This window comes from Brachyhypopomus gauderio, chromosome 1, assembly GCF_052324685.1.
Source record: "Brachyhypopomus gauderio isolate BG-103 chromosome 1, BGAUD_0.2, whole genome shotgun sequence".
NCBI lineage: Eukaryota > Metazoa > Chordata > Actinopteri > Gymnotiformes > Hypopomidae > Brachyhypopomus > Brachyhypopomus gauderio.
In genome coordinates this window covers 31,476,469-31,498,029 of record NC_135211.1, presented here as the reverse complement: position 1 = coordinate 31,498,029, position 21,561 = coordinate 31,476,469, and the positions used below count along the sequence as shown (strand labels likewise).

The following is a 21,561-nucleotide window of genomic DNA, read 5'->3' as shown; positions in this document are numbered from 1 at the left end:
TTAAATAATCTCTAACTGTAAAACTTTTGATAGATTGGAGCTAGGATATTCAACAATGTTTTACATAATTACAAAAAATATACTCCTTAAATCTAACATTAAATACCTCTGAAATGTATGTTTGTACAAATTTATGAATTGATGCATTAAATATTCTATCAAACAGGCTTCCATTAGAATTTCTGGTTCATAATCATAAAATTAAAAGTTAAAGATAAGATAACAGGATAAATCATTCAATACACAATTCACTTTAGTTCCTTTTATTCAGTTCCTGTATTGTTACCAAAGGGGATATTTTTTTGCCAAGTGTGACAGACATAAGAGAGTTTTAAAAAGTCTATAAAATATTCACAAAAACACAGTATATCTCAAATCCTATGTTTAGTCTTATGAAGGCAGTCTATGACATTCAGCCTTAGGACATTTGACATATTTAATAACCCTCTATGCCTAGCTATAACTTGGAGCCTGAATATATACAGCTTGGAGCCTGAATATATACAGCTGCAGCTCAAAGTTACGTGAGTCATCTGGGTACCTTACCTAAGTATCAGTCTTACTTTCCAAGTAAGCTGATAAATAAATATGTAATTTAAGGGAGTTTGAACAAATAACATTCATAACCAGGTTATTGTTTGGGCATGTACAGAGGAGGGAGGAGAGGTATATTGGTAGGAGGGTCTTGAGGATGGAACTTCCAGGCAAGAGGAGGAGAGGTAGACCTAAGAGAAGGTTTATGGATGCAGTGGTAGAGGATATGAGAGTGGCTGGTGTGTCAGTGGAGGACACTCAGGACATGGAGAAGTTTGATCCGCTGTGGCGACCCCTAAACGGGAATTGCCGAAAGAAGAAGAAGAAGAATCAGGTTGTTGTCAATGACAATGATAAAGCATTCCGTATAGAATGGATATCAACATGTGTTTTCTGTTCTACAGAGCCCTAGGTTTATCCACGCATGATACAGTGTAAAATTCTTAACTATGGTTGAACGAATAATGACAAACCACTCAAAACATGTAGATTTTAGAACCCCAGTGACCCACCAACAACACTGTTCGACTGGTTATATAAAAATTATAAATATGTAAACACGCCTTGGTATACCTTGGATGTGATTTTGAAAATACCTAAATGTAATCAAACTTAAAATATTAATAGTGTTCTATAATTTGTTTTAAAATATTTACCATTCAGAATGGAATGAATTTGTATAACAGGAAGTTTGGTAACAGCTTGCATAACGAAACTTGGTTTACAACTTCATGGATGTATCAAGGTGTTCAATGGGACATTTGTGTTTATCAGGCTGATATTAGAAGATATCGATCTTGTCCGTGAGCTTGTCCACTTATTTAGCCAATTTTAGCTCACTACTTCATGTGTACGTTCAATCCCAATGTGGTGCCGCCTAAATAAACACTTCTTAGTAACTACGTTAGTCATTTGGAGGCAATATTGTACTAACACATTTGGTGTACACGACTCCTGAATAAACACGGACCTGTACCACGCGTTTATTTATGCCTGCTGTTGAGCATAATCAACCCTAACCCACGCTGACCCAACTAATGACGTAGTCATCAAAGTGAAATGCGATTGGTCGAGCTCCTACTATAACGTTCGAGAATGTTTACCATCTGACCAAATACATTCAGTAACAGCCCACTGCTGCCTGGGTAACACTCTGCAGGTTAAGTTTATTTGTGACCAAAAAGTCAATTAATTTTCAGTTTTCCTGTAAGTAATGGTCAGATTGTCAGCAACAAAGACGTAGAATCTCCATCTGAACTTGTTCTGACGAACTGAAATAGGTCAGTTGTATTTAGTGGTCATTTTATCTTTGTGTTTTGAACAAAGGAAAATTGCCAACATACAACATCGACCAAACGGCTCTCAGCTAACTTGTTACATGCACCAAAAGTATAAAATACTCACACTTCACCTTAAATGTGCATCAGAAAAGAAATGTTGTCATTTTACAGCTCATGAAAATATTTCGCGATGAAAACCGAAGTATCCACAGCTGTAAACTTTATTACCAAATTACTGAGAGGAACTGGGCAACTTTCTGAAGAACAGCTTCAACACTTTAGCCATTCTCTCGAAACCGCTTTGGGAGGTAAGTACAAATAAATCCAGATTATATTTAATATATTCAGATATATGATCAGCATTCCTGTGTACTCGGTCAATTTTAACTAGAGCAAATTAAAGGAAACGGGGAACATATGAACATTTTCGATGTATAGGTTGTCCTCATTATTTTCGTTGTCACATTTGTAATTTTTTTCACATTTGTAAGTTTTTCACATCCAGTAGAAAGTCTTCGGTTTTCTGAACAATAAGACTTATTTGTATAAGGATAACGTTAAAACTCAAACAAACAACGCAGTCACAGAGCACTGTACAAGAACACTGACGACTTATCGTCTTCACCGTCAGTTTTATTCTTATAGCTATATATCAAATTATGTATAATATATAAAGCTGGGCGAGGGTAAGGAAAATGCACTACATGTTACAGTAACGTTTTTTTCGTTTTAGAGCACTACCAACACCACTGGTTCCCAGATGCTCCGTGCAAAGGTTCAGGTTACAGGTGTATTAGGATCAATCACAAGATGGACCCCTTGATAGGTAAAGCTGCCTGCACAGTTGGACTTACTAGGGAACAACTTTTCTTGTTACCGAGTGAGCTCACTTTGTGGGTAGACCCATATGAAGTGTCGTACCGTATAGGAGAAGATGGTTCCATTTGTGTGCTTTATGAGTCCTCTCCTCCTTCACTGAAAAATATGACCTCTGTTGATGGTTGTAAAGATACGCTGACCATTGGTCATTCAAGCCCGGCCAAGTCATTTAACATGATGGCTGTGTTCAGCTAATTGTATACCAGATGCACGTCGTTGCGTCTTAAACACAAACTTTTTTAAAAATAAATGCTGTTAAATTGTATCATTTCGGTGATAACATTGTAACTAAGCTGTAAAATGTTTTAGAAACTACTGTAAAACCATTGTTTTTATACATTTCAAATAAAGATGCGTCTGGAATTTATTAAATCATTGCATGGAACTTTGTAACCACCGGCTTTATTTTCCAAATAACATGTTTTATCCCAGCACATTCCCTACGTATTGAAAGTATCCTAATATGAGGAAAGCTATTGGTAGTGTGAGTTCTTTGTGAAATGCTTCAATAGCTCTGTAGAGAGTATTCAGAACAATACAAAAATATGAAAAGTGAAATTCCTGAATTTCAGTATGCAAGCAGTCATTTTAGCATCACTGTTTCGTGTGTATGTATAAATCAAGGACACACGATCACTGATGCACTCTTAAGTAGCGCCCGTACTTGAGTTAATAAATGTATGCAGATGAGCTAGCCAACTGGGATTTCACCATTTCCATTTAAAGCATGTAGAAGACGTGCACATCCAGAGCGACTTGCATATTTATTAGTATGCCGTTAAGTGTGAGCATCTACCTGCCCTACCAGTTCTATCAGTTGAGCTACAGGAACAAACTGACGCATTCGGCACAGGACGCGTGGCTATTTATTTGTTGATATTTAGTCAAAAGAGCTCAATAGTTAACGGAAACGCGTCGTGTATGACATGCAGCAAACTCTGCCCAGTACGGGCTGCTCGACCGGCCCCGTGTTCTAAAGTTAATACTTTCGGCCCGGCTGAGCACTGAACAGCCAATGAGGACGCTGACTTAAAGGTGCATCCAATCAGATGCAGCGGGAGGAGGGCACTGGTTAAAGCGGTAGTAACCCGTGCGGCTTTAGAAGTCCTGCTGCGCCGCGCTCCTCCATAACTTTGTGCTGGGCCGGATCGAGCCAGCTGTCCCTGCGCTATACTCGCGTTTGGTTGAGAGGGGATTCTCCGTAGGGCTGCTGTGTTATGGAACTGGACAAAATGGACGAAAACGACTGGAAATACCACGGAGAAGGGAACAAGAGCCTCGTTGTTTCTCACGTTCAGGTAAGTTGACAGGCTGAGCTGGCGTCTCTGTCGGGCGGTGAAGAGGCGAGTTAGCTTAGCACAACATAGCTTATCCTAGCATAGCATCTTGTGCTTACTTTAGCATAGCTGGCGCACCCGGCGCGTTCAGCGGCGTGTTTTGCACTGTGGTGAGGACACGCCGGACCAGACACCCCAACGGGACCTGGACAGGTGTCCAAATGAGCAAGTCTCCCGCTCAGTGTAAGCGTCGTCTTCCTAAACGACATTGTGATTCGTGTATTAGCCGGCTAGCGCTCCTTACACGTAGCTACACGGCTAAAGCTATCAGGCTGGTGGTGTGGACCGCGCCTCTTGCTGTTTACCTAACCCAGCCAAGGCAGCCGCACTGGGCTAAGAAACTCAACAAACCGCGCTGTGTGATCTGATTAACACCCCCGACTGTATAAGTGGCCCTGACATAACATCACGTCTTACACGTTACTTAATTTGGCTAAAACGCTGACACACGTCTGCCGGTTAGACGTTTAACTTGCTGTAGTTTCCAGCGATGGTTTAATAAACTCTGTTGCTTATTAAACTCGTCGTAATTGTATAGTACCGTATGACTGTACTAAAGCACATGTCCCTTTTTAATCGGCAGGTTTCATTCTGATTCGTGACTTTTCTTGACTCAAAACAAAAGTTTCAGCTATTTGATGGCGTAGACACTGGCTCGTGTGTTTAGGGAAGCACACAGCTGCCACAATCGTTTCTTTATATTTATTGGCAAACAAATCTTAATCACTCGTCAGCTACACTTGCACCAGAGACTGAATACATTGTGGAATGTAGTGATTATGCTGCAACAAGATGGATGTGAGGTGTAGGAAGCGACCACGGCATAACTCCACCTTTCACATCGTGGCCGAGTCCTGAAAGGGAGCGTCAGGTTGTTGTAGACGCTCCTCCTCTCACCCTCCCGTGTTGTTGGACATCCTGGTCTTATTGGCTCATCCTGCTTCTGACCCTCAGCTTCACTCTCGGACGTCATCTCAACCACAATAAACAAATCGTCACGCCAAAATCAGCTTTTTTTAAAACCTACAATTATTGCAACCATTTGCACATTGGCACACACTCATACAGTCTCATACAGTGTTATCTTTGTATGTGTAATATTGATGCAGTTTGTTCTGCCACAGATAACACTTCTTGCTTACCCTAGTGGTAAGAGTTAAACCACAGAAGCAGAAAATCTAATGTAACTTGGCTGAACAGGTTTGCAGATAAAGATCAGTTGTTTTAGGACACACGCATGTAGATAGTCTAGCCTGAGTGTGTTCTTTAACTAAGTAAAATGCCTTCACATAGAGCCACTATGTCTAAATGATTATAAGACCATTATCAGTTGGTTAAAAACATAAATGCACTGTTTAATCAATTTAGGTGGTATATCATCTATAAAATCTGAAGCTGTCTGAAAGTGTGTTTGTGTGCACAGTAGTGACACTTCTCCTCTGGGTTGGAACTAAGCAAAGATGATGGCTAAAAATGCACTAATTCTTTCCTTTAAGCATTCCAGAGTCCTTCGTCTTTTGAAGTTTCCCTCTGAAGATGCAGAGAATGCACATCAGGTACTACGTTGTGCCTCACGCCTCAGACAAATATTTGTGCTGGGCAAAAAGAACCCATAATATTTAATGTCCCACGTTCCTTTTGTGAGGATGTGAAATGGTAGTTCATGTGAACCAGTTCAGAGTTCTTGAGCAGTCTGAGTTCTAAACATCAAGAGAACAGCCCAGTTCATCTCTTGCTCTGTGTGTGTGTGTGTGTGTGTATGTATGTATTTATGTATGTATGTATTTTTGTTTAATCTTACAGACAACAGAGCAGGCCTTCCAGCACATCCGTAACATAGTGGATTATAACAAAAATGTCATGAAACCCTTGCTAGGGGAGAAATATGTGCACAGTGGAGTATGTTGATTATCTTTTCTTTGTTTTGAAATAAGATTGTTTTCTTGCCTGATCATTGAGATTAATGAGTAGGCTGAAACCTGTAACTTTGAATGTCCGCAGGAGGTGGTCAAACTGCCCCTGGAATTTGTGAGGCAGCTGTCCTTAAAGGTCCAACAGGAGCGGCCAGGTACGTTTGCTTGGCGTATCTATTACGAGCCTTTAAACTGTTTGTAAGTGATGTGTGCCAAGCGTCATGTAATGCTGATAAGTGAGGACTGAATGGAGGGGTCACTTCCATCTGGTCTGATAGCATCTGCTCCACTAGCTGAAACTGACATGTGCACATATAATAGCTCTGGTTGGCGTCTTTGGTTACGTCATCTGTGGAGTTTGCACCACAAACAAGTGTTTTGCAAAACATGTACAACACGAGCATGTGATGCATGGACCACTGACTCCAGCTTGTGTGTTGCTCTGGAAACAAAGTGCATTTACATGCACTTAATCCAATAACTGCAGAAAATCATATTTTGTCAGTAAAACCTCAGGGTGTACATGAGTCAAGTGATGTGGTTACTAATAGAGTGCATTTCAAATTCTTTATTTCCACGTGCATGTCCTGCGTTTGAGTGTTCCTGAGAAGTATTTGATATCCCTTTCGCGGGGGCTGCATTTAAATCTGCAACCTTCTAGGAGCATTCCGGTTACACTTCAGAGCACGTGCAGACCGAGAGATCTGAAAGTTTTCCTTTCTAGGCCAGACTGCAGTATAAGAAATTGGATTATGCTGTTTACACGACCACTTGAATACTCAGATTATTAGAGAAATCGGACTAATGCCAGATTAAGTGCATGTGAACATGATGAGCTCAGGCGGCTTTCGTGCACCTCACTACACTAATGTGTGCTTGGGGATCTAGAGGAGAGGACTAGACCTGACCGTGTTTGGTAGAACACAATGGTGGACCTGACCGTGTTTGGTAGAACACAATGGTGGACCTGACCGTGTTTGGTAGAACACAATGGTGGACCTGACCGTGTTTGGTAGAACACAATGGTGGACCTGACCGTGTTTGGTAGAACACAATGGTGGACCTGACCGTGTTTGGTAGAACACAATGGTGGGTTCTCTCATCGCGAAGTGCTGTGCCATCTATTGTCACCATGTACATACTGTTCTGTGTGCTGAACCACTGTGATAGCCACATGATTTATGGCTAGTAGGAGCAATGCAACTTTGGCAAGAATTATATAAGCAAGATTATATTAGTAAAATTGCCTATTCCTATGCACAAAATGTATATTTCTTCTTCTGAACGTTTCATGTACCATTTTATAGATTTTAAAAAACAATTATTTACACTTAATTGTTTTAAATGTTCGTTTGTTGCACAGAATTGCGCTGTGACAAAGTGATGGACACTTTCAGTGGCTGTGGTCTGTGCCTTCCAAACCTGACCCAGCTCTCGCCGTGCCACTGTGGAGACCACAGACCACCTCTTTGTGTAGAAATTAAGGTAAATCGCCGTCACAGTGCCTCGCCCGTAAATATTGGCGAAACTGAACTGCTCTGGCAGGTTTCTCATGAATCCAGTTGAAGACATTTGCATTTCAAATCACTCTTCATTGTCTCTTGCAGCCAAAAAGTGGGTTTCTACCCTTTTCAAGATACGTTACCAAGGAATGCAAGCGGAAAGTGTGCAGATTTTGTATGCATCAGCATTTTAAGGTATGGAGCCGCCCTTGCTGCCGAGAACAGCGGGAACCGGGCAGCTGTCTGGTCGTTGTAACACAACGTGCCACTTCTGCTTTAACTTTGCTTCCGCTGACTGCAGCTCTGTAGTGGATGGCGGTCAAGTAATAGTGAATTAGTCTGGGATGTTCTGCAATAATGCCCAGAGAGATCAGTGTTTGTGTTTACGCACCCTGTTCTCAAAGGGGGAAGGGAAGTTTCATCTTGTGACCGATTCATTTAAATGAAATGACTGATTTGTGATTTAGGTCTGTGGGCAAATGAGTGGTGTAGTAGAGACAACAACTAAGAAATTAAGCTTAAATTTCAAGTCATGTGAAACAGGAAGGTGTGTGTGTTTCATTGTATTTTTTTCCTGTGTAGTTGGCCAATGGGAAGTGGAACAGACTAAGCAGGTATTGTCCCATGGATCTCTTCTCAGGGTAAGTTCTCATCAGTACACAACCCCAGTGCTTTGATCTGTGTGTACATTATTTCATGTTTAAAGCAACAATAAAAATGTCCAGTGTTGATTCAGTCATGATGGGGTTTTACATTAGGTGTTGAGTTTGTGTGTTTGGGTGGCATTAGCATGTGCTGTTGCTCATTTCTCACCCTAAGCTGGATAAAGTTCCCCGGCCTGTTTTACAGGTACGTGTTGACTCAAATCTACTTTCTTTCCAGGAGCAAACAGCGAATGTATGTTGCAATCAAGCATTTATTAGAAGAACCACAAAACAACCTAAAAATATTTAAGGTAAGCATTTAATAATTAGAGCAGTGCAGTAGTGCCTGAACTGTGTGGACGATGTGTGACTGACCCAGTTCAACACTTCAGCTCTTGTATCTGAGGCTTCACTTCTCTCTTGTGCAGGCCCTTGTTGCTCTAGTTCTGTTAGGTTAGGTGACCTAGATACTGAGGCTAGATAATGGGCTTGTTCATCTTAACGTAGTGCACACCGATCACTGCTGGATTACTGGTTATAGTGGTTGTTTTTTGTTTTTCAACTTGCGTCAGCGCCACAGTGACACGTGCCATTATAGTCTGGCGAGAGGTTTCAGACCTTTCACTCCTGGCACATGGTTCATCCTGAACAGGGCTACGGTGGTGGGTTATTTACAAGCTAGGCACCCACAAAGTGGCACATCTAGAAAATGGTGACGCGCTAAAAGATTAGCTGTGGACAGCTGAGTCAGATTAGCACGTCGGGCTGGTCTGGGAATGTAAAAAGTACTGACTAGAGGTCTTTTATCAGAGCCTGTGGGTGAAAGTGGAACGGGTGTCAAATTGTATGCGCAAGTAAAAGTCTAAAAATGGCTGACGTGGTGATGAAAATAGTACCTTTATGTACAAGTTTTGTCTGCCTTTGTGGAAAAAAGAGCAAACCCTGTGTGCGCATTTGTTATGGGAACTGTTTGCTGTCCATTTCCACTGGCATTGGTCCGGTTAGCAGATCCATAGAACCCACAGGGCTTGTACAACTATTGAACACTGTGTGTGTGCGCGCAATTTTTGAAAGGTAAATTTCAGATGGGTTTAGAAATGTACTTTTAACCCCCCCCCCCCTTCAAATTATTTCTCAAATTATTGCTAGTTTGGCATTTTAGCTGAGCGTCTATATGACGGGTAAATCGCAGATTTCTAAGTTGGTTGTACATCTCAAATTCACAAGAAGGTGCACTAAATATTTAGCATCCAAAATGACATTCTAAAGTCACAAGACCACATACAAAAACATTTTACATGGATATTGAAATCATGATTTGAGTTGAGTTTTATACCACAGGCCCACCCAGGGACGGTGTATGTTCCTTTCTAGGGGCAGTCATGGCCTGGTGGTAGGGAACTGGTCTTGTGACCGGAGGGTCGTGGGTTCGATTCCCAGACCTGAGGCCATGACTGAGGTGCCCATGAGCAAGGCACCTAACCCCAACTGCTCCCTGGGCTAGGGCTGCCCACTGTTCTGGGCACATGTGATCCACAGCCCCCTAGTAATCACTAGTGTGTGTGTGTGTGTGTGTGTGTGTGTGTGTTAACTGCACAGATGGGTTAAAAGCGGAGGACAAATTTCGATTGCGGTGTAAAAAATCACAATTGACAAAATATTTAACATTTTACATTTTTTACATTAGCATTAGAGCTGGTAACGGGTCCATATCCAGTGGGAAGTTCTTTTTCAGTTACATCATCTGTTGAAGTAACTTGGCCAGCATACTGACTTGGGTTCAGCCCACATGAAGCAGCACCTACTGAAGTGGTTTAATCTTCCCCATTGTCCCTTTTATTTCCTTATCAGATTGGTAGTCAATTAGTTTAAATTGCTGTGTGAGTACCAGCATGCTTCTTTGTCAACGAATTTCTTGTTTTATATATACAAAATATGAATTAGTTTGTGTGCCCACTATAGCGGGCGTGTCGTGACGTATTGGCCATGGGACGTAGGCAGGACATCGTCTACCTGTCTAGCTCATATCGGCGTGCTCACTTTGGCGCCTTGTTCTCACGCTTGTCGTACACGTGGGTGCGCTGCTGACACCCAGACTGCACGGTTGGCTCTCCGCGTCACTCCTCTTTGGCTCCACCCCCTCCAGGGCGGGGAGTTGATCTACAGCTGCAAAGACGACGCCAAACAGCAGCCCGACGTGAGCGAGCTGGTCCAGCACCTGCGGCCCTACTTCCAACACACCGCGGGCCTCTACCACGGCCACCAGTCCAGCAAGGCCATTTTTGGCGAGCTCGTCCAGCTGATCTGCGGTGCCCTGCTGAGCGGTGGGGACTCCAAGCGCTCAGGAGAGCCCAGAAAGGTGCACCACGCCGAGGGCCGGCCAATGTGCGAGGCCAGCCCCCTCCACAGAGAGCCACTGCGCAGCGGTGAGAAACTTGGGCTGAAAGTGTGAGCCGATTGGGCGTGTGGGCTGAAAGTGTGAGCCGATTGGGCGTGTGGGCTGAAAGTGTGAGCCGATTGGGCGTGTGGGCTGAAGGTGTGAGCCGAGTGGGCCGTGTGGGCTGAAGGTGTGAGCCGAGTGGGCCGTGTGGGCTGAAGGTGTGAGCCGAGTGGGCCGTGTGGGCTGCGACTGTGAAAATGAAGTAAAATGTATAATCAAAGTTGTTAGATGTAGTATTGATGAGTTGTGGCATTCTGGACTTTCTGAACTGCATTACTGTTCTTGGGGAAATTCTAATAATTAGTTTGGACGTTACAGGCAGTCATGGTCATGGTCTGCCCAGGGACTGTGTCCTTGCAAAAATCCTACAAGTTCAGATGTTGGACACCCTGGACATTGAGGGGCTCTACCCACTGTACAAGAGAGTAGAACAGTATCTGGAAGAGTTTCCTAAAGAGAGGCGAGTTTTGAATCCACACCTTCCTGTGTTTACCAGAGTGTAATGTTGTTTTTTGAGCACTAGGTGGAGCAGCTGCACTGATGTGGCGTACACTGTGTAACATTCTCACTCAGCCTTTTCCTTACTGCACTTCATGTTCTGATAAATATTAAAAAACTGAACCCAACATACAAAACCATCTGTACTACAGGAATAGGCTGCAGATTGATGGCCCTTACGACGAAAGTTTCCTGGAGAAGGTGAAGACCTGCCCGTCTGAGGACGACGGCTCTATAGAATATGCAGTTGGAAAGGTGCGTTTGTGAAGCTCAAGTACTGGTGGGTGTAAGAAGTTACGCAGGATTTGACTGACCTACCCCTTTGGCACCACAGGTACTCCAGTACAGAATTGCAATGACCGCCAAAGACTGCTCGGTTATGATCACGTTTGCACCTTGTGGAGACGATGAAAAGTAAGTAATACCGAACCTTTTTGGGTGCCGTTTGAATTTGCTTCACATGTAGATTTTGAGATGCAAGTTTGAATGTGTGTCACATGACCTGCGCTTACAGACTACAACCGAATTTGGAGATTCAGCCGACGAAGCAGCGCTTCACCTACTCCGTCTCCATCCTGGATCTGGACCCCAAGCCCGCCGACAGCATCCCGCACCAGTACAAGCTGGACTCCAAAATTGTCAATTACTACCTGCGGAGCACAAACGCCTCCCAGGACCGGCCTTCTTCCAACCTCTACAAGGAGCATCAGGAATGCACACTGCTCTTTCACCCTGTGTGAAACCACCTCATCCCCCTCCTACTCCAGAGTGCTGCTTCCGCTGTGAACCACGAAAAATGCAAAAACCGAAGATCTGAAATGTTTTTTCTCTGTCTTCTTGTACGTCAGCCCTCCTCCCTTTTAAAAAATGTGCCATATATATTTTTAATGCTAATCTGCTTGGGCCTGTCGTGTTGAGGGTTGCACCTGGCAGTAGTCCTCCTGGTTTTGGACATTCATCCCCAGGGGAGTCCTGCTCTACTGGGCTCCCTGAAGCACAGGGCCCAACTCGGCAAGGGGGAGACCTAGGACAGGGTGGTGGTGGTGGTGGTGCACACAGTGGTCATATTTGTGGTTAAGAAGTGCCAAAAGTGGCTTGTGGTTATGTCCTTCACATCAACTTCTATATTGCATTTATCATTGTTTTTATTATTTTCTCAGAAATGAAATTAGTTACTGTTTTTTCAGAAACTGAAAAAGGTGCCTCAGTAAGTTGAATGCCTCTAAGTTGCAAGTGTGTGGATATTAGGGTCTCTGTTTAGAGGCTGAAATAATAAAATGTAATATAATGTTAAACATTACAACTAAGGTGGATACATGAGGTGAAATGAGACTACTGCTCCATTACACATCTTTAGATCTGTGACTTGACTCACCAGGAAGGAGAGCAAGAAGAATGAATTTAAACACTTCTGAATACCGTCAACACCTTCACTTTCCTTGTAAATATTTGCATTTGCGCTAACCTCTCAAAGTACAGTTTATTATAACTATAAACTATTTGTTGGAGGTATTGTTTATTTCTATCCACCCCACCCAAAATGTTACGGTAGTAACAGTATCCTGCAGGCTTTGGAAGCTCCTCTGATTCATAAGGCTTTCACTGGGTTTGAGAGCTGAAAAAGTCCAGCTAGTCTCAGGACACGTGTAGTGACTCGGTCCCCCCAGTTGGCCCAAAGCTTCAACTTTTAATACCTTAAGTGGTATTTGGCTAATTGAAAACAGTTACAACCACATTTATGCAGAGACTTTACACTGGACGGACCAAAGCTGTTTAACAAACTTCACAAACTTGCACATACAGTGTACTACACTGGGATGGCATTTTTGGTAGTTTACAGACCTGCAGAACTTTAATGACTTGCTCTTTGTTTTATTACAATTGGTTTGCAAACAGTGCCTGCTAGCCTTCGCTAATAACCCGTACATGGCCTATTTGACTGAAATACACTATTCATTGTACTCACAAGCTGTGTTTTAAGTTTCAACTGACATTAAGGATGACTAGGCCTACGGTCAGGGACAGATTGAATGATTATATAATTTTTGCAGTTTGCAATAGTTTACTAACATTTCCCTGATCTGTTTATTGTACATCACTGAAATTTGAGGAATTTATTTCGTTTTGTCATACATCAGCCTTTACAAATCTGTATGGTCTCTTGAACCTCATCTGTCTTGTGTTTACTGGTCAGTTCTTTGGGCCTTACAGTTGTCAACGTCAGTTTTAACACGGGCAGCCTTTCATACCTGCCTATCTTTTACTGTTTTTCCTTGTGTGCATCTGTGTCTTTTTTACTGTGAGATACATACTGATTTTAGTCAGAGAATGTTCTCTATACAGAAGTAAAAATACTGAAACTGCTTGATCCAGTTTAATTTAAACAGAAAATAGCATAAGACCCAAATAACAGTAATGCAAGATTCAAATCCATTTGTGCCAGAGTAAAGGTTTTCAGTCAAAATAAAACGAATTCCCTGTGCTAACTTGAAATACTGTTAAATATGACACCCACTACAAGGACGTGTAACTGCTAAACTGATGAAGTAGGAATGAATATTAATGTCTACGGAAATCACAATCACTGTGATGCAGATGAAGTAAGAACTAAAATGTTTAAACTTTCAGAATACAAAGTGAATTTTACTGTCACATTTTGTATTTAAATTATTTATTTTTCTAGATATGGGCTAATGATGTATATTTACATACAGTGTGAATATATATACATGTGACGGAATGTGTGCACATGGCATTAATACATTTCCTAATGGCTGACTATACGGTGGTGTTTATACCGAATAAAATTATAAGGAGATCATGGATACACAGGCTTCACTGAATTGTTTTTCCAATCAGGCTGGTGTGATCACATTTCAGAAATGGATGTTTTTATTAAACATTCGATTGAGGCTTCTACCCCAAAAATCATCAGAAGACTGCGGAAGCAAACAGGTGCAGTTTCCATCACGTTCTGGGAATCCATTTGTTGGGCTGTTAACAAAACAGAGTGAAAATGATGTTTGAGGCATTTTCAGTTAATTTTACAATATTCTACAAAGGTGTATGACCAGTGCCTTAAATGTAGGTATTCCATAACAATCCAACTTATATTAAAAGTACTTTTACCTTGGTCAGGCATTTTCATCAATAGCTCAATCTTTGGTGTGACAACTCCTTCCTTATTCACACTAATGCTCCAGTAAATGTTCATAGTGTACCTAGAAAAGAGAACGAAGAAATTCCAACTCAGACATGGTCTGCATCAGAAATATCAATTAAAAACCATGAACACAAATATCTCAACTGCAGTCTGATCCTGAAATAACAACTAACCTTTAAGAGTGTATGTAAGATTGCAAGAGTTCATACGTTTTCTGTCAGACACACTAAGAGTGACTTACAAAGTGCTTTGCATCTGTTCTCAGAATTCATACTAGATAGTAGCACAGACATAGGCCAGAATTCAAGATGCATGCATTCATGCACTCTTTCTCATGTATCGGTACTCTTAATGAATTTGAGTTTGGTTTAATGGGAGGTTCATGCTCTGTATGTGTAAGACTCCGTTTACACTGTGGTACAGTCTGCTCGTCCTTCACTGTGCAGGAAAAAACCTGCTGAAAGGACTCAGCACCTGTTTCTGACTGAACTGAACAGACATGAAGTTTTGCATGTTTCTTAGTAACTGTCGTCTGTGTCTGAGGACCAGTGAAGGATGACAAATACTGGCCTATACTGCACAGGAAATAAATACAATTAAAAAAGCAATCTCGATACTTTCATGGACAATACACACACACACAAGCCACTTTATTAGGCACATCTTGCTAGTACAGAGTTGGATTTTCAGAACTGCCTTAGTCCTTCGTGGCATAGATTCAACAAGGTACTGGAAACATTCCTCAGAGAGTCTGGTCCATATTGACATGATAGCATCACACAGTTGCTGCAGATTTGTTGGCTGCACATCCATGATGTGAATCCCAGTTCCACCACATCCCAGAGGTGATCTATTGGATTGAGATCTGGTGACTGTGGAGGCCATTCGAGTACAGTGAACTCATTGTTATGTTCAAGAAACCAGTTTGAGATGATTCATGCTTTATAACATGGCGTGTTATCCTGCTAGAAGTAGCCATCAGAAGATGGGTACATTGTGGTCATAAAGGGATGGACATGGTCAACCTACTCAGGTAGGCTGTGGTGTTGACAGGACGCTCAATTGGTACTAATGGGCCCAAAGTGTGCCAGGAAAATATCCCCCACACCACTGCACCACTACCACCACCACCACCACCAGTTTGAACCTTTGATACAAGGCTGGATGGATCCATGCTTTCATGTTGTTGACGCCAAAATCTGACCCTACCATCCAAATGTCACAGCAGAAATTAAGACTCATCAGACCAGGCAATGTTTTTCCAATCTTCTATTGTCCAATTTTGGTGAGCCTGTGCAAATTGTAGCCCATGTGCCTTAAGGTTTGACGTGTTGTGCGTTCAGAGAAGTTCTTCTGCATGCTTCGATTGTAACGACTGGTTATTTGAGTTACTGTTGCCGTTCTATCAGCTCGAACCAGTCTGTCCATTCTCCTCTGCCCACAGAACTGTTGCTCACTGGATATTTTCTCTTTTTCGGACCATTATCTTTAAACCCTAGAGTTGGTTGTGCATGAAAATCCCAGTAAATCAGCAGTTTCTGAAATACTCCACCAACAACCATGCCATGTTCAAAGTCACTTAAATCAACTTTCTTCCCCATTCTGATGCTCGGTTTGAACTGCAGCAGATCATCTTGGCCATGTCTACATGCCTAAATGCATTGAGTTGCTGCCATGTGATTGGCTGATTCGACATTTGAGTTAATGAGCAGTTGGACATGTGTGGTCAGCGAGTGTGCTAATAGCTGTTTTAGTGGAAAAGTAAGTAGTTAATAGCTGTCTTTTAGTGGAAATCTGGGGCATTGGAAGTACACCTTCATGACTAAGAAAACATGCGATAATCAACATGATAACTTATGATAAATGAACAAATATTTAAGTGCTCGTATCTCTGGACGGGGAGGAAGTCTCGCGATATTTTACCGCGAGAAAGTCTTGCGGATGCATGTCCCTACTTTCAACTCATTCAAATCCACTCCTTGCCAACTGTCTAGACCTACTTCTACTATAATTTTAAACGTCTATCGCCCTCCCAAACCTAACAGTGAATTTTTAAATGACTTTGCTGCCTTTTTAGCACACATCTCAATACTCACACCAAATATTATATTGATGGGAGATTTTAATAATTCACATGGATAACATTAATAATCCACTAACTAAAGACTTTACATCCTGCCTTGAGAGCAATGGCATCCAAACAGTACACAAATGTCCTAACACTCTAAGGGTCATATTTTAGACCTAATCTGCTGTTCTGGAGTTTCCCCTACTCATATAACAGCAGATGGGCCGCCTATAACTAACACTCCCCTCTTCAGATAGTAATCACCCCCTTCTCATCAACTTTGGTAATATTAAGATCATTGACCTGGACTCTCACAGTATTGATTTTACTCTCACAATCCATCCACCCCTGAAGAACTGCTTCTATAATATAATACTGGACTCCAATTTATTCTCAACTCAGTTGCTCCGTCTTTTTCATAAACAGCCCCCTGGTTTACACCTGAACTGAAAAACCGGACTAAATGTTCATAAAGAACTGTAGTACAATCATATATTACTTTACAAGAAACCCAGACTAAATGTCCATAAAGAACCGTAGAACAATCACATGTTACTTTTCAATGGAACTCACTCCTGTCTGCAGTGAGAAAGGCTCTTTGAAATAAAATGCATTATTAACTATACAGTTCCTATGTGTTTCTGTGTTAACAGCTTCACTACTAATATGCTCACTGTACAAACCGAATAAAGAAATTATTTCAATCACTCCTATTGTTAATTTTTAATTAATTAAAATACAATTGAATAATTATGATTTAATTGTACATGAATACCTAACCAATTAATAGAACATTCATTAAAAAGTAAACATAACCTTAAAAATGAAAGTTAACACTCCTGTCCCCTTTAAAACATTTAATTCTAAATGTCATGGGCAGGACAAAATAAAGCAAACGTGAGTCTTCAACTGAAGCAGTTTATGAAACTAAGGAAAACAAAACTGAGCATAATGTAACATTCAGTGACAGACCACGAACACAATAACAAGATAAATTTATAAAGAGCAGAACATACTAAACCTCAAACAGTCTGGGGCAGCTGTTAGTTGTATGGCTAAAACTCTCCAGCAGTGCTATACATCCACAGGTAAGAGAAGCTAACCAAAGATCAGGGAGGTTCTTACATAACCAGATTACTTAAGCCCAAAGTCAATTTTGTCCAATAGGACAAGAGGTAAGGCAGACTCCTATTGGACAGTTCTAACTATTCTTTGGCCAGCTGTACTCTTTTGAACTTCCAGCCACTCAAGGATAGCCTGTAGCATTGCTGGGATCTGAGATCAGGTGTTGGTGATGCACAAGATGGTTGTCTCTGATTCTCTCTGGTTCTCTAAGCTGATTTGGTTAAAATGAAAAAAGACTACTGTTGTAAATAAGTATTCATCAAAGGTCAAGATGCTTACCCTGTAAGTCTGGGATTCTGTATTGTCATTACTTCAGCCCGGCATCCTTCTGGTAGGCACACCACATCTGGGTATTTATCCTGTCAGGGAACAATAGAATACAGAAAGGGGTAGAATACGGAGTGCTGCTGCTTCAAACAGCTCCTTCTATATCGTTTGTGGAAAAGCTAGCATACATTGAGTCATTCCATTCAAAATATATATGTGTAAACCTCAGGATGTTTTAGAGTGATTGCGATGTGGACACACACATCGAGTAGAGCGAGAATTATTAGTTCAGATTCATATAATGAGGATCCAAATCAGAAATATACTCAACATGTAAACTACGGCAAGACATGGCAAACACAAAAACATAACAAAAGGGTATTGTGTATTGAAAACAATACACAAGGGTAGCAAGACACACGAAAACAATGCAAACACACGCAGGATAGGAAACACGGCATGTCGACATGTCAACATGTCGGTGCTTATGTAGAAAATAACCAACAATGCATACAAAAGTTACAAATGAACAGGCGTGAACAACTGAAATAAAAACAAACGCACATGGAACATGAAAACAAGGATATGACTGAAAAGTGGGGGCGGGGCCAGACATGACCGTACGGCTGAGATAAGACGATGCAATGAAGCAATCTACAATAACTGAGCACAACACAAACAAATTTCGAAAAACGACCACTTACTAAATATGATGTTGATTAGGGATCTATGAATGCATGTTGTAAAATCTTGCTGGAAATGGCTACTCCCAGCTTTTATTAATTTACAAAACAGCTATTTCATTTGTTCTGAGCTGTCACACCAATAAACAATGATCTTTATTGGTTATATCACTCCTGTGCTTCCTGAGATTTATTTGCTCTGACTTTGGTTTCTATACCATTCTGTGTTAAAGTGACATTTAAAAGAGATGCTCCAGTAGGACCTCCCCCAAAAAAGAACATTTCAACACATATCTGTGACGTTATGATAGTGACTCACTCTATGTGGTTTTTCCATGTTGCAGTTATGGTTTATAACCTTGTATCACGAGCAGAGGTAATTTCTATTCCAAATTGCACGTAATAGTTGTGGTTTAGATTGAGAGTTAAATACTATGTCGGCACAGAAATTTGAACTGCAGAAATATTTCAAACTGACAATCAGAATGAAAGGGAGTGGAAAAGGGGGGAAAGATTCCCAGACTGTGGACTCATTAATGAGCAATGCTAGATATTACAGTACAACAAGCCTTTACAAGCATTACAAGGATACCAGTTAAATATGTCTTTGCTAAATTCCCTAATCTTAGTTCTCAGACAAGTAGTTAAGTAAATGAGAGCAAATTAAACTAGACTAAAGCCAACATTAACATGTTTGAAAGAAGCAGTCAACACTATTTGAAAAAGAAATGAATAAAAAAGTGAATACATGGAGTGAATAAATAAAATGGAAAAAAATCACAGCAAATTCTTAATGCTGTTAAGTTCTTTTGTGTATTTTCAGACCCATGCCATCGCAATTAGCTTTAAGACAAAACATAAAACCAGACAAAACACCTAATGACCAGTTGCAAAACTTAAAACATAATGTGCCTTTCTATCCTCTAATTATTATGTGATGTGAACCCCATCACAGACAATCTATTCCCCAGTCTCTCTGAGCAGACATCTAGTCTGAAAGATATTTTCCAAGACTTACTCCAACAGTAAAAAAAATAGCTCACTGTGGGTCAGTTGTGTATGCCTCTAGGGCTGAAAACCAAACACTGCCTTCTCACACAAAAGACTTTCGTTTTATAGTCTTGAATAACATCTCATTTTCGTCACCCAGTGTCTGGGAATCTTCATGTCAGAGTTATAGCTACAGTACTGTATGTAAACTTCCAAACTGTCATGATTTCAATGGATTATGAAATGAATGTTCTGCCTACAATCAGCATACCTGACACAAACTAGCAAAGATATACAAGGCTTTTATGTTATGTTATGCTAAAAAGTCAATTCAACAAAAGACAAAAATTCTCTTCTTGGAAGCCTTTTGGAAAAGGCTTCACGTCAATCAATGCTCATCATCTCATCCTAAAGAGCCCCTGGTGCTAACTGAGAATTTTATGCCTGTCAGTGAGACACCAGCATGTCTGGTATGGCACTGTTACAAAAAACCTTGGGGCACCTCTACATATTCCAATAACTCTACATAGTGCAACATCATCCTTATCCCTTAAAAGGACACAAGTTACACAGATAGTATTATTAACATTTACTTTACTGTTCATCAATTTAAAAGGAAAAGGGAATTGTGTACCAGTTGTTCCATGATACTATCGACACAAGTCTGAGCTCATGTTTTCAAATGCTTTCTCAACTTAGCCATTTATATAGAATCCTCTGAACGACCTGACCCTTATTTACTAATCCTTGAAAGACGTGTTATGCCCTTAGCAGTTTTCTTTCATTAAGAAAAAGGGTAAACAGACCATGTAGGCAGATCTGAAGTAAACATAAATAGTACTCCTTCCCCGCTCTATCACCCACATGCATTATTATATATAGACTTATTTATTAGTTTTCTATATAGAGAACTTATTTGATCTTTTATTTATACATGTGTCCCACTGGTATTTCTTGTTCCTAATGTCTGAGACTGAAGTTTTTCTTAGAAATGAATTTCTTAAAACTGAACCGTATACTTTGAATCCTTACAGAGTGATTCAAATTGCAGAATAGCCGAGGTACCCTGCTGAATTCAAGGAAAGAAATACAGCTCCTACTCTTAAAACCGCTGACTCTAGACGTGACACAACAGAGAACCTCAGTGTTCTGGCATAATGCTAAATCTTCCATGAAGTAGAAAGAAAAAAAAAACAAAAACACATCCATAAGGGAAGTGGGGAAACCAATATCAATACCAAACCCAGCACTACCAGTGGAAAAAGACGTCTTGACAAATATAAGATGAGAATACAGACTTCACTAGTATATCAGTAGACTGAACTCCGTTAGTTCTAACTCAGAAAGTTAGGAGCTTTCGTCTCGTAAGTGTCTTACAGTTATGTGGTTTGTGGTGTTGTGCAGACTCTGGAAAAGAATGAAACGTGTTTGTGTAATGTAGACAACAACCAAAACGCTAGGGATGGCACAATAAAGAAATGTTCGGTGGGGCTGTGTGTTTTAAAAGGCGGCATCTTAAAAGTACAGGCTGGGTGAAAGACTCACTGCTTACATAACGAAAAAATGCGAAACAACTGATTCACAGAGGAGTTAGCAAACCGTGAAGAGTGTCTGATGATGACACTACTGTACCACAGATGTCAGAGCAGCTGTGCATAGCCGTGAGGTGAGTCACAGGTTTCCAACCTTCACCTGAAAACAAATGGCTGTACGTCTTTTCCAGCTTCTCAGAAGTCAAACCAAGAGCTGAAGTTTCCGTCTACATGATGACTTTCCAAGAGCTTTCCAAGACTACCCATAAATATATGTCCTGCTCTTCCCTTGCCCTGTAACACGACAGTCAACAAGGGTGATGGGTAATTAATCCATCATGGCACAAGACTTGGTATTGAGTACTTTTTCATTTAGTTTTTCACAATGTAAATAATTCATTTAAAGAGTTTAAATGAGGTTTAGGTTTAATATTTAGTTTTGCATTAAATTAAAATAGCTTTCATTTTTGTGGAGGTTAGTTTTCATATTTTTTATAGATCATAAAATCCAATAATGCAATCTGCAAGAACTGTTTTAAAGATGTGTTCATGATGTGTACACTACACCACACTTTACCACCATGTGACCAATGGTATTGTGATATGTTTTCATATAATGTCTTAGCAAATGTCCTGCTTCATTACATAAGTATCCTGATAGATTCAACTGTGAAAAAATAACACTGATCTAAAGAGTGTGATGGAG

The 21,561-nt window shown here is 40.9% G+C and overlaps 3 protein-coding genes across 3 annotated transcripts in view; 2 read left to right on the top strand and 1 right to left on the bottom strand.

Moving 5' to 3' along the window:
* The first annotated feature begins 1,650 nt into the window (after positions 1-1,650).
* On the top strand, positions 1,651-3,060 carry LOC143517190 (protein BTG1). Its single transcript, XM_077009406.1, has 3 exons — positions 1,651-1,814; positions 1,986-2,122; positions 2,548-3,060. Exons 2-3 carry the CDS (start codon positions 2,005-2,007, stop codon positions 2,886-2,888), a joined length of 459 nt encoding a protein of 152 aa, XP_076865521.1. The 5' UTR covers positions 1,651-1,814; positions 1,986-2,004; the 3' UTR covers positions 2,889-3,060.
* Positions 3,061-3,484: 424 nt separating this feature from the next.
* On the top strand, positions 3,485-13,852 carry ippk (inositol 1,3,4,5,6-pentakisphosphate 2-kinase). Its single transcript, XM_077009365.1, has 13 exons — positions 3,485-3,991; positions 5,527-5,586; positions 5,834-5,929; positions 6,032-6,098; positions 7,307-7,428; positions 7,551-7,640; positions 8,028-8,086; positions 8,328-8,400; positions 10,236-10,515; positions 10,848-10,989; positions 11,180-11,282; positions 11,362-11,441; positions 11,542-13,852. The coding sequence occupies exons 1-13, from the start codon at positions 3,911-3,913 to the stop codon at positions 11,765-11,767; spliced, it is 1,479 nt and encodes a 492-aa protein (XP_076865480.1). The 5' UTR covers positions 3,485-3,910; the 3' UTR covers positions 11,768-13,852.
* cenpp (centromere protein P) overlaps positions 13,079-21,561 on the bottom strand; it is a 65,236-nt gene continuing 56,753 nt past the window's right edge. Inside the window, exons 7-9 of the mRNA XM_077009379.1 lie at positions 17,663-17,742; positions 14,157-14,248; positions 13,079-14,021 (exon numbers count right to left, since the gene is read on the bottom strand). Coding sequence (XP_076865494.1) covers positions 13,897-14,021; positions 14,157-14,248; positions 17,663-17,742 — 297 coding nt within the window. The 3' untranslated portion in view covers positions 13,079-13,896. The remainder of the gene's footprint in view (positions 14,022-14,156; positions 14,249-17,662; positions 17,743-21,561) is intronic.